At 39.6% G+C, this 16,702-nt stretch overlaps 1 protein-coding gene and 1 pseudogene across 4 annotated transcripts in view; one reads left to right on the top strand and one right to left on the bottom strand.

Moving 5' to 3' along the window:
• NUP160 (nucleoporin 160) overlaps positions 1-16,702 on the top strand; it is a 54,841-nt gene that overhangs the window by 13,787 nt on the left and 24,352 nt on the right. For 2 of the 3 annotated variants that reach the window (XR_014326406.1, XM_082845489.1), the window contains exons 8-22: positions 9-86; positions 375-472; positions 2,626-2,710; positions 4,519-4,587; positions 6,592-6,675; positions 6,934-7,104; positions 7,870-7,969; positions 8,242-8,407; positions 9,103-9,230; positions 9,317-9,477; positions 11,626-11,759; positions 12,421-12,491; positions 13,174-13,333; positions 14,852-14,921; positions 15,506-15,604. Coding sequence is in view for 2 of the 3 variants with exons in the window: in XM_082845489.1 (XP_082701615.1) it covers positions 9-86; positions 375-472; positions 2,626-2,710; positions 4,519-4,587; positions 6,592-6,675; positions 6,934-7,104; positions 7,870-7,969; positions 8,242-8,407; positions 9,103-9,230; positions 9,317-9,477; positions 11,626-11,759; positions 12,421-12,491; positions 13,174-13,333; positions 14,852-14,921; positions 15,506-15,604 (1,674 nt within the window). In the remaining variant the exon portion in view is untranslated. Of the gene's footprint in view, positions 1-8; positions 87-374; positions 473-2,625; positions 2,711-4,518; positions 4,588-6,591; positions 6,676-6,933; positions 7,105-7,869; positions 7,970-8,241; positions 8,424-9,102; positions 9,231-9,316; positions 9,478-11,625; positions 11,760-12,420; positions 12,492-13,173; positions 13,334-14,851; positions 14,922-15,505; positions 15,605-16,702 lie in introns of those variants that run through there. The other variant, XM_082845490.1, reaches the window with a different exon arrangement.
• Positions 566-1,190, bottom strand: LOC309965779 (large ribosomal subunit protein eL30-like; annotated as a pseudogene). The gene has a single exon. The product of its transcript is annotated as a large ribosomal subunit protein eL30-like (transcript).

Below are 16,702 nucleotides of genomic sequence, written 5' to 3'. Positions count from 1 at the left end.
TTTAACAGTTCTGCATTTTCCAGTTGGTAAGCGTTGAGAATAACCGCTACAGCATAGATCACATTTCCTCACTATTCACTTCTCAGGTAGGTTGAGTCATCCTTTGCATATCATAGAAGTACAGGAAAGAAACATTGGCTAACTTAACTATGTTGTAATGGGATTGAAATCTTAAAATGGAATATTTAATGAAACTTCATGCAAAAAAATTTCATTTGGATTTTACCGAGTTCACGTGGTACTTACTGTCTTTTGTTTTCATGCTTTTACCTCTCCTACTAATACAAGTTTAAGTCACCATAACTTAGTACCTTTTCTTTCTTGTTTTAACAAGAGTTTTTGTTTATTTGTTTCCCCCCTACATTTCCTTCTAGGAGACACTGATTGACTTTGCCTTAACCTCTACGGATATCTGGGTCTTGTGGCATGATGCTGAGAACCAAACAGTTGTGAAATATATCAACTTTGAACAGTACGGGTCCCTCACCTCTGTCATCCTACCTTACCCCAAGCAAATTCATACTTAGAAAAGAAGGAGAGCTTTTTATGTAGAACAAAAGTCAAATGTTCGCATTTAAAGGATTCAGACCCGGGTTTGCCTATTTTCTGACATACCTTCTTTTTTATTTTTTGTTATTTCCTACCTTATGATTTTAGGACAAAATAAGTATTCTTAGAGTTGGAATGAGGTGAAGAAAATACCATCTTTTTGGGGAGAGATAGCACATAACCAGAATACTTCTTTTTTTATTTAAAACAAGCTCTGGCTGGTTTTATTAAAGAAAAGTTGTGCATGATTTCCTTTTCACCAGTCTGTTCTGGCGTGCTTCTAATGATATCAGAACCACCTGGATCAGTGATAGCCAGTGTGCATACTCTGTAGTATTTTCCACACATTGTGCCCAGTTCAGTACTATTGCCACTGTAGTGATGGATACATGGCATAATACTCTATTTCAGATTTCCCCAAGGCTGGGCAGTTGTTGGCAAGGATGACCAGTTTCACTTTGCCTTGTCTGATCATTTTCTAAGTCGTCTTGTACCCGAGCACATACTTTCCACTTTTCATAACAAGTTGGAGCCTAGAGTTGATCAACTCCAGCGACTTTTTTGTCTTCCTTGCGGGCACCATCTTCCTGCCTGAGGTGCAGGACACCCCCAACCAAGAGCAGCTGCCAGGATGGCCAGGGAGCGAGAAAGGCCCCAAATGCTTCTAATCTGTGCATTTTCTGTTTCTGTGCAAAGGCTATTTCTGATACCCACAACTTCCAAAAGACACTGCAGCCCCTTTGGGGTCTCAGTTTCCTCATGAGATGAGAAGTAGATTGGACAAATACAGTGCCTCTCAAACTCTTTTTTAAAGCAGGAATCCCTTTTTTTTTCAAAAGATAATGAACTCCAGGGCTTCCCTGGTGGCTCAGTGGTTGAGAGTCCGCCTGCCGATGCAGGGGACACGGGTTTGTGCCCCAGTCCGGGAAGATCCCACATGCTGCGGAGCAGCTGGGCCCGTGAACCATGGCCGCTGAGCCTGTGCGTACGGAGCCTGTGCTCCACAACGGGAGAGGCCACAACAGTTAGAGGCCCGCACACCGCAAAAAAAAAAAAGATAATGAACTCCATTATATAACAAAACCAGTATTTTATGAATATAAAATTATAACACAATTTAACATGTTGATAACTAATATTAGATATATTTGGAATATCTGATATTTTTAATGTACATGATATTCATTTTAACATTTTCAATAGTTACAAAATACATTTAAAAACAAATTTTGAATCAAACACTTGTGTAGTCCCTGAAACACCTGTGGAGGATTCCCTAGAACATAGTTTGACGTCTCTGGAACTGCAGTTGACCCTCAAACAACATGGATTTGAACTATGGGGGGTCCGCTTAATACACGGATTGTTTTCAGTAGTAAACACTGCAGTACTGTTTGATCTGCAGTTGCTTGAATAAGTTATACATGGATTTTTGACGGCACAGAGGGTCGACACCTGTAACCCCCCCATGTCGTTCAAGAGTCAGCTGTAAACTAATTGAGCTCAAGTGGGTCTCTCATGACCCTATATTCTAGAATAGGATTCTAGGAGTGGTTGCCCCCAGATTGACCCTGAACCACACCTCAGAAGATAGAGAGTACTCCTTATAGATGGCATTCAAGCAAAGAATCTGCGGTCAGGTGAGAGTTTGAATCCTGGTTGTACAACTTACTAGCTGTGAGATACCCTAAACCTCACTTTTGACATCTTAAAAATGAGGGCAGTGTATCCTTCAAAGAGTTATCCTAAGGTATACATGAATAGTATCTAGAATTGCACCTAGTATAATGTGCAGCATATGGTAAATGCAGAATGAAAGTTAGCTATTATTTGTAGATTTGTGTTTAGAGTTTTAATTTCAGGAAGGTGCCTATTAGAACAAGTAAGAGCACTTCTATAGTCCAGACTCTGCTATGAAGATGTTTCTTTTTTTGGAAACTTTTTTAATAGAATTGATCAAGCAGTAGTTGCAGAGGTTCAGTGATGGGACCCTCCCTGCCCAAATACTGCCAACAACATAAGCTTCATTTTTATTCATCATCTTTATGTAGACTGATGGACTTTTTCTCTCTGTAGTAATGTTACAGGTCAGTGGAATCCAGTTTTCATGCAGCCTCTGCCAGAGGAAGAAATCATTATCAGAGATGATCAAGACCCCAGAGTAAGCAATGCTAAAGTCTTATGTAAGGAGATGATTTACCCTGATCATTAGTTTGAGAAGAACCAGTTGTATTAGCAGAACTCTTTCAGCTGCAGATGAAAGAAACCCACCTCAAACTGACTTAAGCCGAATGTATTGGCTTGTGCTGCTGGGAGGTTCAGAGTTACCTGGTTTCAGCCATGGCTGAAACAATGCCTTCAGGGCTTGATCTCTCCTTTGTCTCAATTCTGCTTTCCTCCTATGTTGGGTTTATTGTCCGGCAGGCTTTCTGAGCAAGCTTGCCTTCTGTGAACTTAGCAACCCCAGGGGAAAGAGCACTTCTGTTCCAGGCCCTGGAGTTGACACTGGCCTGGCTTTAGTCATGTGCTAATTCCTGGCATAGTCACTCTGATCAGAAGGAATAGAATATTCTGGCTTGGCATGAGAAACATGTCCAGCACGGGCCTTGCTATTGTGGAGGGTGAAGTCAGTTGGGTATGGGTACGGGAGGAATGGTTCTTCAGAGAAAGGTAAGGGATTTGTTAGTAAAAGAAGGGGAAATGGATTCTAGGCAGGCACAGACAGTAGGTGTCCACTATACTAACCATGTGAATATATGCATAAAAACTAGACATAAGAGGTATAAGCTATGACGAACATAACTTTAAAAGGTAATGCAGGGCTTCCCTGGTGGCGCAGTGGTTGGGAGTCCGCCTGCCGATGCAGGGGACGCGGGTTCGTGCCCCAGTCCGGGAAGATCCCACATGCCGCGGAGCGGCTGGGCCCGTGAGCCATGGCCGCTGAGCCTGCGCGTCCGGAGCCTGTGCTTCGCAACGGGAGAGGCCACAACAGTGAAAGCCCCGCATACCACAAAAAAACAAACAAACAAACAAAAAAGGTAATGCAGTAGCAAAACAGGCCAATTTCCCTGTTTTTCAAGGACATCCTCAAGACAAATGGAAGAAAAACTTTCAGTTGATGCATTAATATTAAAATGAGATAAAGATCATGGGCTCTGGGTCTGAAACAATGACCCTTTGTAGGATTGGAAAACCCATTTTGAATATCTGAAATTGAATATTGCAAAATTTTTAATCCCAAGAGTTTATTGGCACTTAACTTTTGTCTAAAAGCCAAAATCACATACTAATTATTAAAATTCTTGTTTTTCTCCATTTTGGTCATTTTATAAATATCTCCTAGAATCTCAGTAGAAGGAAGGAAACTTGAATGAAGGTCAGCCAGGTTTGCTACTTATTGCCAAATCTGGTTTATAAAATTTGGTCAAAATGAGACCATAGGCAGTATGAGACTTTCCATTTTGTTCTCTCTACTTCATTTCCCCACTTGTGAGAACTTTTTGCAGTTTTTTTTGTTTGTTTTTTACATATAATACCTATCATTATCAATTCCTTTTCTTTTATATGTAAACCATAAAAATGAGTTCTTTTGTGGATGGTGTAGAAACCACCTTAGTTTAATTATTCTCTTAACCAGCGTTTGTCACTAATAAACTAGATACAACTCTTGCATTTAAGATTGGCATTTGACAAGCTGTGTTTTCCAGTGGAACCCATTGAAGTGCACCATGAGGAACACAGCATTCTCAGTGTAGTACATCTAGTTGACTCAAAGACACTGCAGGCTTCACAGTGTGAAAATATATGACTGCTCTGCCACTTGTTACTGCTCAAATGCTGAAGGGCAGAATTTCCACATTCATGTAATAGGAATGCAGCCTTTGGTTTTAACATGTTGAATTCATTCAGATTTTTCCAAATTTTATCTTTTTTAGAATGATACTAATTCTTGTTTCAATGTTCTAACAGGAGATGTATTTGCAGAGTCTTTTTACACCAGGGCGATTCATTAATGCAGCTTTATGTAAAGCTTTACAGGTCAGTGAGAAAATATTTAGTGTTCATTTAAGACTCTCTTATTTTATTACTAATATTATATAGTTAATGATAACTGTTAAGTTTGTTGTTTTGCATATACTAATACCATAGTTTTGCAATTGTATATACATGTGTTTGTAAATGCTACTGTAATTTTTTAAAATGTTCTTTCCATAAAAATGGCAGGAGTCCAGGCGGGGAGATAGGATTAAGGGCACTTTCCCAATGACTAGTGAAGCATGCCAGTAGTAAAAAGAGAAACTTGTACCTACACTATTGTAAAAAGATATACCATACTACACTGCATATAATCTCTATGCTTGAAAGAAGTTTTCTTGGGTAGGTTTGATGGTACTGTTTTTACCCTTTTGTTAGTACAGTGAAGGTCTGACTTGGTTCAGGTTCAAGAAAATAATCTAAGCTTCAAAGTTACATGGTTTAAGAGATGTTTAACCTTTTCCAAAACAATTCTTTACTTTAAAGTCACTTAGGCTTCCTTAAATTGCTACTTAGCTTCATGAATTTAAAATAGAATAATCACTTATAGAATTGAAAAGTTACTTAGAATCTCCTGATCTGACCTCCCACACAAAGCAGAAATACCTTCTGAGGCTTCTCTGACAGACAACTATTCAGCTTCTAGTTGTGTCTGCCTCCAGTGACAAGTCTCTCACCAGCTTTTTTGTGACTTACTGTTCAAAACTGTGCCACTTAAAAGTTCAACCCTGGGAATTCCCTGGCAGTCCTGTGGTTAGGACTCGGTGTTTTCACTGCCCGGGCCCAAGTTCAATCCCTGGTCGGGGAACTAAGATCCCACAAGCCGTGCAGTACGGCCAAAAAGAAAGTTCATCCCAGTATTGGATCAAATTTAACCCCCCCATCATTTAGGTAGCATCTTTCTTTGGGAACTTCATAGAACATGTCTCTTCTATAAAGCAACCCTTCAAATATTTTAAGAATCCTTCCATGTTATCTTTCTGCAGGGTAAAAATATACCCAGTTCCTTAACTTTCTCTCAGGTGATGTGGTTTCCAGATCCTTGACTTTTCTTCTAGGTACATTCTTAAATATCTGGCTATTCTATGTTTTCTGTTTTCTCTCTAATAAAACTCCAAGATGACACGGTCACTTTCTTCTAAGGTATTATTTCTTTCATCTCATCAGCCCTTCTTATTAACAGTAATCACATGTATAATTTTTCATGGTATCTCTTGCACAGGGAGCTATTGAATAATCAGTAAGGCGTTGCTCACAAGCTTTGCCTTAGGAGAATTATTCCCATTAGAGTGACCTACCCCACCACTACACTAGCTCACCTTTGTGCCAGTCAGGATGTATATGTTTGGCATCATCTTATATCTTCCTCCAGCTAAGCAATAGCCATTATGTTTCCTTTTGCTTTTTGTAATGATCCAGATGTACCCAATTATAATTCTTACAGATTCGTGAGCTTCTATAGTTTATTCTGGACTATAGAAACTATTTCAAAGTTGCTATGATTTCACAATTAGAAGTTATTTGCATACGACTTCCCTGGTGGCGCAGTGGGTAAGAATCCACCTGCCAATGCAGGGGACACGGGTTCAAGCCCTGGTCCGGGAAGCATGCTGCGGAGCAACTAAGCCCGTGCGCCACAACTACTGAGCCTGTGCTCTAGAGCCCACAAACCACACTACTGAAGCCCATGTGCCTAGAGCCCATGCTCCACAACAGGAGAAGCTACCACAATGAGAAGCCCGAGCACCCCAAAAAAGAGTAGCCCCACTCACCACAACCAGAGAAAGCCCACGGGCAACAACAAGGACCCAACGCAGCCAATCAATCAATCAATTTATAAAAAGAAATTATTTGTGCAATGTTAAGAGTAAATGTGTGTTTCAGGCATGTTCAGTCTCTATTGTATAGTATATTACCTCAGTATCTTCTGACCTGGAGTATTTTTCATTCAGTTTTTAGTATTATGTGATACTCTAAAGTGTCTCTTTGTGTCTGTTTTATTTTTAGATTTTCTGTCGAGGAACTGACAGGAATTTAGATCTCTCCTGGAATGAACTAAAGAAAGAAGTTACTTTAGCTGTTGAAAGTGAGGTGAGGTTTGGGTAAAGAAAGAATGATAATTTCTTTCATCTCCCTATGGAGCAGATTGGTACTGAGAAATTGTTCAAATTGTTCCTTGGACCTTGTTAGTAAGAACTATAAATGTCTAAACCTTTTAATTAGTCTATGGCATGTAATGCATAAGGGATATTCATTTGCTTATAGCTTAGTAAAATGATATTAAACAATTATGTTTTGGGTGAAGAAAGATCCCAAATGGTATCAAGAGTTTTTTTTTTCCGTTGCCAGCTCCAAGGAAGTGTAACAGAGTATGAATTTTCCCAGGAAGAGTTCCGAAATTTACAACAGGAATTTTGGTGCAAGTTCTATGCCTGCTGTCTTCAGTATCAAGAAGCCCTTTCTCATCCTCTTGCCCTACATGTGAATCCACACACAAACATGGTGTGCCTGCTGAAAAAAGTAAGAGCAGAAACATAACAGAAGAACTCCTTTAGACTGTTCAGTGGGTCTTTCAGAATGTAGTGTCTATTGTATATTGTAGTTAGCTTTTAGGATTTTGGTGGGTTTTTTGTTGGGTGGGGATCCTAAAATTATAGTTCATTTTTGTTTAAATATTCTTCTGCATTATTTATACTTTTTTGCATCTTGTTTTGTATTGAAGTGATTTCTAATTTGAAAGTTACAAGAGTAATACAGAGAACTTCTGTATACTCTTCAACCAGATTCACTGTTCCTTAACTTCCATTGCTTTTTTCTTTCTATAGATATGTTTTTTTCTTCCTGAGCCACTTGAGAGTTAGTTATAAACATCATTCCCCTTAATCCTTACACATTTTAGCATGTATCTTAAGCACAAGGGTATTCTTATATTACCGCAGCACAATTTAAAGATCAGGCAGTTTGATATTGATATAATATTATACAGTTTATATTCAGATTTTACCAGTTGTGCTTACAATTTTTATTCTTGATCTGGGATCCAATCCAAGATCTTGCATTTATTTAGTTGTCAGGTTTCTTTAGCTTAATCTCCAGCTGTTGTCAGCCTTTCTTTGTCTTTCATGACAATGACATTGTTTTGAAGACTACGCCTGTTGTTTGGTAGAGTGTCCCTTAATTTGGATTTGTCTGGGGTTAGCTCATGATAAGATTCAGGTCTGAAATATTTTTTATCTTTAAACATTCACTGAAAAAAAAGTGTAACTGGAAGATTTGTATTTCCAGGGGTACCTGTCTTTCCTTGTGCCTTCCTCCTTTGTGGATCATTTATATCTCCTACCTGATGAGAATCTTTTGACAGAGGATGAGACAATCATATCTGATGGTAATAGTAATTGTTATGTCCGTATTTAAGCCCTTTCCGCCATGAACCCTATGCTTTCTTTCAAATGAATGCAGAAAACATTGATTTCCACTGTGGTCTTTCCTGGCCAGTTTACCACACTGTAGATATTTTAGGGGAAACTGAAGAGGGCTAAACATCTTTAAGACCTCAGATACCTGGCATTTAATTATTAATATTTTAATTTAATATAATACTAGCTAGCAGCTCTTCATTGGCTTGAGACGTGAATGTCAACTTTCTCTTACTTGTAGATGTGGATGTTGCTCGGGATGTCGTATGTCTCATAAAATGCCTTCGGCTGATTGGAGAGTCAGTAACTACGGATATGTCAGTAATGATGGAAATGAGTTGTTACAACCTACAGTCTCCAGAAAAGGCTGCAGAACAGATTCTGGAAGATTTGATCGCTATTGATGTGTAAGGAGAATTTAGGGTAAAGTCCATTTCCTAATGGAAATTTAGCAATTCTCAGTACCAAAATCAGGTGTTTTTTTTGGTTTGTTTTTTGTTTTGTGGTACGCGGGCCTCGCACTGTTGTGGCCTCTCCCGTTGCGGAGCACAGGCTCCAGACGCGCAGGCTCAGTGGCCATGGTTCACGGGCCTAGCTGCTCCGCGGCATGTGGGATCTTTCTGGACCGGGGCACGAACTGTGTCCCCTGTATTGGCAGGCGGACTCTGAACCACTGTGCCACTAGGGAAGCCCCCCAAATCAGGTTTTTAATGTACACTCAAGTGTGTACAAAGTAGAGGCTTAAAGTTAAAGTGAGTTGCCATGATTCTCAGTAGATATTTCAGCTTTTAAACAGAAAATCTAATACATGAATTCAGGTTTGGAAACAGACTCATGAATTATGGTCTGGCTATTAACTGAGCTATAAATTCTAAAATGTAAAAGTATTTTTCTCACATTCATTTTGTCTGTCATTTCCAAAAAAAAAATGAGGGAAAAATTTCTACATGGAGTAAAAGTATCTTGTACACCAGAGTGATTATCTCCACTCCTTTATTATATGGCTGGTTTTCCTGTTTCATAGAGCATTTAGCTTATACGGCATATAGAGTCTACCTCATATATTCTCGGTAGTAATAGGAGTTTTCTAATTTCCTTATAGAGACAGTGTGATGGAGGATATTTGTAGTAAACTGCAAGAGATTAGGAACCCAATCCATGCCATTGGACTTCTTATACGGGAAATGGATTATGAAACAGAAGTGGAAATGGAAAAGGGATTCGATCCAGGTAAATGACAGAACAACAAATGTACCTCTCTGATTTAGAGAAAACAGTGATACATTTAACTGTTTTGTTTTGTTTTTTAATTACAGCTCAGCCTTTGAATATTCGAATGAATCTTTCCCAGGTCTATGGTAGTAGCACAGCAGGGCGTATTGTGTGCAGAAGTGTGTGTAAAATTGCCAGTACTCGCTTCCTCATCTGCCGAGACCTCTTGATCTTACAGCAGCTACTAATGAGGCTAGGAGATGCAGTAAGTACTGCTTGAGGGAAAGCTTGTAACATCTGAAACCTCTTCTTGACCTACAGGCACATAGCAGAATGTCAGCTGAGAGCACGGACACTTCTGTCTTTGTTCACTGCTCTACCCCCATGCTCGGCCCTTAGTAGGTACTCTATAAACACAGGTTGAATTAAGAATGAGTAAACATGATAACCTAAAATTACAGATTAAGAACATATATGAAGCAGGTTGTTTTACTCTTTGTGTATATAATGGTGGGATAATTTGTGTATATAATGGTGGGATAATTTCCTAGGGTGGCTCTCCCAAAATGTAGTATTATTAGTACAACTTTGGATGTGATAGCAGGGCACCATTTAGTGTGGAGGAGAGAGGAAGAAGAAGAAAAAGAACTTCTCTATTTCTGCAGTACAGGATTTACCCTAAGCAGTTTTAAGATTATAGAGTTTGTTTTGGGGGTCCTCCTAACTCCATTCTCTGCATCCTTTTCCATTTTATTCTCCTTAGGCCACCAGACCCTTGTTGCCATACAACTGCCCTCTTTTCCCCACCTTCTGAATGTTTTATGTTCAAAAATTACCTTTCTGCCCACCATCAGAAGTCCCATTTATCTCACTCATCTGAACCTGACAAGGAAGCAATCTAATTCATGTTAATGTATAAATAGCTGAAAGGCCTTTGGGGCTTCCAGGGATATTTATACTTTTTAAATCAGAATTTATTAACTCAAATACGTTGCTAATGGCAGAATTTCAGGTAAAAATAAGGAAATAACATTTAGGAAGATGATTTGTTTAGGACACCAAGGAGAAACAGGAACCTTTCCTGAGAGTCTGTCACTTAGGGCAGCCCTTACTAACCGAGTTCTTTTTAATCTTTGTAGATTCTTCCATTTCTTCAGGTTTTTGGGGGGTATTTTTGCTTTTTTGTTTGTTTGTTTGTTTGCCGCATGGCTTGCAGGATCTTAGTTCCCCAACCAGGGATTGAACCCAGACTCTGACAGTGAAAGCCTGAGTTCTAACCACTGGACCACCAGGGAATTCATCTGTAATCTTCTATCCAGTGATAAACACTATTACATTTTTTTTTAATATTTATTTATTTATTTATTTATTTTGCTGCGCCAGGTCATAGTTGAGGCATGCGAGATCTTTTCGTTGCAGCATGCAGACTCTTAGTTGCAGAATGCCTGTGGGATCTAGTTCCCCAACCAGGGATCAAAACCAGGCTCCCTGCATTGGAAGCGTGGAGTCTTACCCACTGGACCAGGGAAGTCCCGCTATTTATATTTTGTTATACACCCATTTTTTTTCTCTGCAAATAGTTTTAAAATTTTATTAGAAAATTAGTATATGTTATATATTATTTTTCAGAATCTGGTTGTTTTTATTCTTCCACTTTACAAATCTCACCAGCATATTCACATGTTACTATTTTTATACAACATTATTTTTAATAGTTACCTACTATAATTTTAATTTATTCAACCAATCCTGTGGCCATCCAGGTTGTTGCCAGTTTTCCCCTTATAGATAGAATTTTCTGCACCCCTTTGACTATATCTCCAGGATGAATTCTAAGAACTAGAATTGATTGGTCATAAGTTAACACATTTTTTTTCTTTTCGGCCACGCCACGTGGCATACGGATCTTAGCTCCCTGACCAGGGAACGATGAACCTGTGCACCCCACAGTGGAAGCGCAGAGTCTTAACCACTGGACCACCAGAGAAGTCCCAAAGTTATGCACATTTTTAAAGCTTTTGGTATTCTTGTAAAATTTTCCTCTAATTGTCATACCTATTTTTACCCAAGACCAGAAGCTTAAGAAAGGACTTAGATTTCCCTGTTACTCTTCTTGAGTCCTGAACCTACAGATTTGATGAAAGTTAAGCTGTTTGTTTTTGTTTTCTTTTACACCATCAGCTCCCATGACATGGTGAGCTGTTTAGTATTATTTTGTACTGTTAAATGGGTAGATGTTTTTGCCGCCTGCTACCCCAAAATGTAATAGGTGTGTTGCTTTTATGTATGTGTATGTGTTGCTTTTATGTATGCCCTTTGTAACTGTATTATTTTATTTTACCTCCACCTGAACCTAAGAGTTATCATTACTAATTGCTGTTTACTGTCTCACCCACCCACCCACCACGTATAGGTGATTTTGGGAACTGGTCAGCTCTTTCAGGCTCAGCAAGAACTACTACATCGAACAGCTCCCCTCCTCTTATCTTATTACCTCATTAAATGGGGAAGTCAGTGCTTGGCTACTGATGTTCCAGTTGACACACTGTGAGTTTCATTGTTCTGATTATTTTAAAAATAAATTGTGAGCTTAATTATTTTTTCCATTGTCTGAAAGAAAAAAAAATTTAATATTATGCTATAGCACTGATATGCCTTTAAAATTCAGAGCTTTCAGGTACTCCCTTTTATAAAGGTTAAAGGCAACTTCTAAGAATGAAAATAATAAATATATATTTATTATTATATATGTGTATGTATAATGCAAAGACAAATCCTGTTGAAGGCAAAATAATAAGATGAGGTCATGGGGAAAGTTAGACCACACATAAAAATGTGCTAGTTATTAAGGGTAGGCTGAGATTCTTTATAGCCAAAAGAAGAAAGAAAAGTCAATATGTACCTACAAGACTCACATTTCAATTAGATAAGCCATTTTGTTTTTGCTGGCAAGGGAAAGATTTTCATGGCATGGAGGTCTTAAGAAATTTCTGCTCTGGCTTCTCATTGAAGGATCACTGAATGATACGATGGGCAACAATCTAAACCATGGCTCATTTTCCAGATTTTCTTGTGCTTTCAACGGAGCTTTCATGTGTAATTTGTTAATAAAATTGACAGTGTTCTTGATAGGCTAACTTGTTGAAGTAATGTTTAGCATAGGAGAATTTATTGAGCTGTTGTTTTTCTGTTTTCCTTTTCCTCACAGGGAGTCTAATCTTCAACATTTATCAGTACTGGAACTAACTGACTCTGGTGCTTTAATGGCAAATAAGTTCGGTAAGGACTGGACTGTGTATGCATTTGATTTCAAGTTTGGCATTTATTGCATATTCATTAAAGTGGTCTTTTGCCACCTTTGCTTTGGGAAGGTCGGTTAGGCTGTGCTTTCACCTTGAGAGGGTACAAGCAAGCTGTGTCCTGAGACCTCTGGTTGTGACAAGAGGTTTGTGCAGGTGTAACCCTAGATCAGACATAAATGAAGGGTATTGCGTGTGTTTATATGCACTGCTGCTTTTCCATTGTATATTGACACTCCAGTGATTAATTCAACAAAATCTTTTTTTAATTTGCGAAGTTCGTATAGCTTTTGTAATCTTGTCTTCATCAGCAGATATTCAAAAGGAGCCCTCTCTCAGGCTTGAGAACCATTCTGGAGAATTTATTTTCTATTGTTTAGGTATAAAACTTAGAATCTTAGGACTGTACTTACTGGAAGCACTTTCTAGAGAAAAGGAATGACTACAATGTTAAGTGGTTTTTTTATCGCATTTATATAGTACTTCATAGTTTACAGATTGCTTTTATTTATATTGGCATTGATTACACCAGTGATGCATTTTATATTTTGAAATAAAAAATGTTCTTTGTTACAGGCATAAAATGAATCAGTAGACTGTCTTAATTGAAAATTGATGCTACTATCACAAGTTGGTGACTGTTAAAACTTTTTATTTTTAAGTATCTAGCCCTCAGACAATTGTGGAGTTATTCTTCCAAGAAGTTGCAAGAAAACACATTATATCTCATTTGTTCTCTCAACCAAAGGCACCTCTAAGCCAGACTGAGTTGAACTGGCCTGAGATGATTACTGCAATTACCAGTTATTTATTGCAGCTTTTGTATCCTTTCATTTAAAAGCCAGTTGAATGGTTTCTCTTATCCAAATAGTCTAAGATTCAGTAATATTCTGCCTGTGTAATGAAGATTTTTTTTTTTTTTTTTTTTTTGCCGTACGTGGGCCTCTCACTGTTGTGGCCTCTCCCGTCGCGGAGCACAGGCTCCGGACGCGCAGGCCCAGCGGCCACGGCCCACGGGCCCAGCCGCTCCGCGGCACGCGGGATCCTCCCAGACCAGGGCACGAACCCCTGTCCCCTGCATCGGCAGTCGGACTCCCAACCACTGCACCACCAGGGAAGCCCTGTAATGAAGATTTTTAATGAGGTTGGGTACTTATCCCCCCAACAAGAGATGATATTTATTTTCAGATATCCCAATTTTTATTTTCTTTTAATTTGTTTTTTTGCTCAGGAGTTGAGCCAGGTTTTATTGGTGCACACACATTTGATACCTAGATCTCTTTTTTTATATATATATAATTTATTTTTTATTTTATTTTTTAATTTTTGGCTGTGATGGGTCTTTGTGGCTGAACACGGGCTTTCTCTCATTGCGGTGTGTGGGCTTCTCATCGCAGTGGCTTCTCCTGTTGTGGAGCACGGGCTCTAGGGTGTGCAGGCTTCATAGTAGTTGTGGCTCATGGGCTCCAGAGCGCAGGCTCGGTAGTTATGGCACACGGGTTTAGTTGCTCCGTGGCATGTGGGATCTTCGGGGACCAGGGCTTGAACCCATGTTGCCTGCATTGGCAGGCAGATTCTTAACCACTGCGCCACCAGGGAAGCCCTAGATCTCTTTTAAAATATACATTCATCAAATAGTTATTGAATGGCTCTGTATGCCAGGCGCTGTGTTAGGTACTGGGTATCCACTGGCATAGTATGCTTGTGCAATATACTAGCTAGAATTAGAAGTGACCAACCAGTGATGAAATACATGCTTTAGTCCATTGTTAATTGAGCTCTAATCTAGGTGACTAGGCTCCTAGTATCTAACCTTTCCACTATGCTTGTCTAATATTAAAGTTACATAATTACGTAGAAAGGACGTGTGCCATGCCACCTTCCCTTTACCTTTTTTTAAAATTAATTTAAAAAATTTTTTTATTTCTGGTTGCGGTGGGTCTTCGTTGCTGTGCGCGGGCTTTCTGTAGTTGCGGCGAGCGGGGGCTACTCTTCCTTGCGGTGCGCGGGCTTCTCGTTGCGGTGGCTTCTCTTGTTGCAGAGCACGGGCTCTAGGTGTGCAGGCTTCAGTAGTTGTGGCTCACGGGCTCTAGAGCGCAGGCTCAGTAGTTGTGGCGCAGGGGCTTAGTTGCTCCGTGATATGTGGGATCTTCCCAGAACAGGGCTCGAACCTGTGTCCCCTGCACTGGCAGGCGGATTCTTAACCACTGCGCCACCAGGGAAGCCCCTCTTTACCTTCTTTTTAAAAATTAAGCCATTTCATGGAGTTTGATACCTAACATGTATTGATATATTTAAGTTTTGCCAAAACAGTAAATAATCTCCTTAACCAATGACTAGATGGCCTAGCAATCCTGGTTGCCTCTTTCTAGAATGTTTGATGGGAAATTGTCAGTATGTACAATTGCAGGTGAGTACTGTTGAACATTTCAGGACAATCATTCTTGTAAAGAATGGGATATCTGGGACTTTTTTCTTTGTAAATGTTTCCTGCATTTTAATTGGGCTGATAGTAAGAACCACAATAATGTACACTCATTTACACTGAAACATACCCCAGAGAGATTTTCTTTACTTCCCTCTTGGCAGTATCATTCCTAACAATTTTTTATAGAGCATTTTTTTGTTAGTTCTCTTTGTTGGGTTCTCTTTATAGTAAGAAAACATACCATTGTCTTAATGTAAATCCTTCACTGGAATCCAGTCAGTTGAACCAGTAAATACCAAAAGTTGGAAAATTGCTAGGATGGAAAGTGCATGTTTGTTTTCATGTGTTAGTGTTATTGCAGTCCTGTTTGCTTTCTTAAAGTGTCTAATAACCTAGTATAAGAATGGATTAATGGGATTCGGTTTTAATCTCCAGATGATTTCTGGAGATACAACTTTTGTGTTGATTGAACACTATCTTCTCTCCCTCTGTGAAGAACTTGGAAATGAGTATCTCCTTAAGGAATATTTATTCTCTAATCAGAAAGCATCTTTTATGCCTTTAAGGATTATATTCAACTGCTACATCCCTGGTGTCAAGTCAATGTTGGTTCCTGTCGATTTATGCTGGGACGGTGTTACCTGGTTACAGGAGAGGGACAGAAGGTAAACTGCATTTGAAAGATGAGCAAACCTTAGTGCAAGGAGAACACTTAGTTTCCATCTAAGTGAGGGAATGGGAGGCACAGAATCCTCCAGATAAAGATACAGAAAACTAATAGTGCCAACAAGGGGCATAATATACCTGTGGGGACCGTTTAGCTTCACATACTTTGCAGATTACTTAGGACACAGGAAAATATGAAGAAGAAAACATTAAAACCCTCCTGCCCCTGTGCAGGTATTTTTAGGGATACGTTTTTGCAAATAAAATTTATTTCTCAATTACACTGTTTTTATTATATCTTTTTTTTTTTTGGCTGCATTGGGTCTTCGTTGCTGTGCATGGGCTTTCTCTAGTTGTGGCAAGCGGGGGCTACTCTTCGTTGCAGTGCACAGGCTTCTCATTGCAGTGGCTTCTCCTGTTGCAGAGCAAGGGCTCTGAGCGCATAGCCTCAGTAGTTGTGGCTCGCAGGCTCTAGAGCGCAGGCTCAGTAGTTGTGGCGCATGGGCTTAGTTGCTCTGCGGCATGTGGAATCTTCCCGGACCAGGGCTCAAACCCGTGTCCCCTGCATTGGCAGGTGGATTCTTAACCACTGCACCACCTGGGAAGTCCTATATCTTTCTTTTATGCTGGTTTTCTTCCCATTATGGTAGTTTACATTTCTAATTTTTTCTTGATATCCTGTTATGGAGCTTTTCAAACATAAAGAAAAGTTCAAAGACTTTCATATTAAACAATCATATACCCCCCACTCAAATTCTACAGTTGTTAACATGTTGCTACAGTTGGTGTATCACATTTATCCATCAATTTTCTTATTAAAGTTTACTTTTTAATTAACAGCATTTAAGTTAAAAAGTTAGATAAATTAGGGCTTCCCTGGTGGCGCAGTGGTTGAGAGTCCGCCTGCCGGTGCAGGGAACACAGGTTCCTGCCCTGGTCCGGGAAAATCCTACATGCCGCGGAGCGGCTGGCCCCATGAGCCATGGCCGCTGAGCCTGTGCGTCCAGAGCCTGTGCTCCGCAACGGGAGAGGCCGCAACGGGAGAGGCCACAACAGTGAGAGGCCCGCATACCGAAAAAAAAAAAAAGATAAATTAA

Source organism: Leucopleurus acutus (genome assembly GCF_964270905.1).
Source record: "Leucopleurus acutus genome assembly, chromosome: 8".
NCBI classification, from domain to species: domain Eukaryota; kingdom Metazoa; phylum Chordata; class Mammalia; order Artiodactyla; family Delphinidae; genus Leucopleurus; species Leucopleurus acutus.
This window is presented reverse-complemented; position numbering and strand designations above follow the sequence as displayed.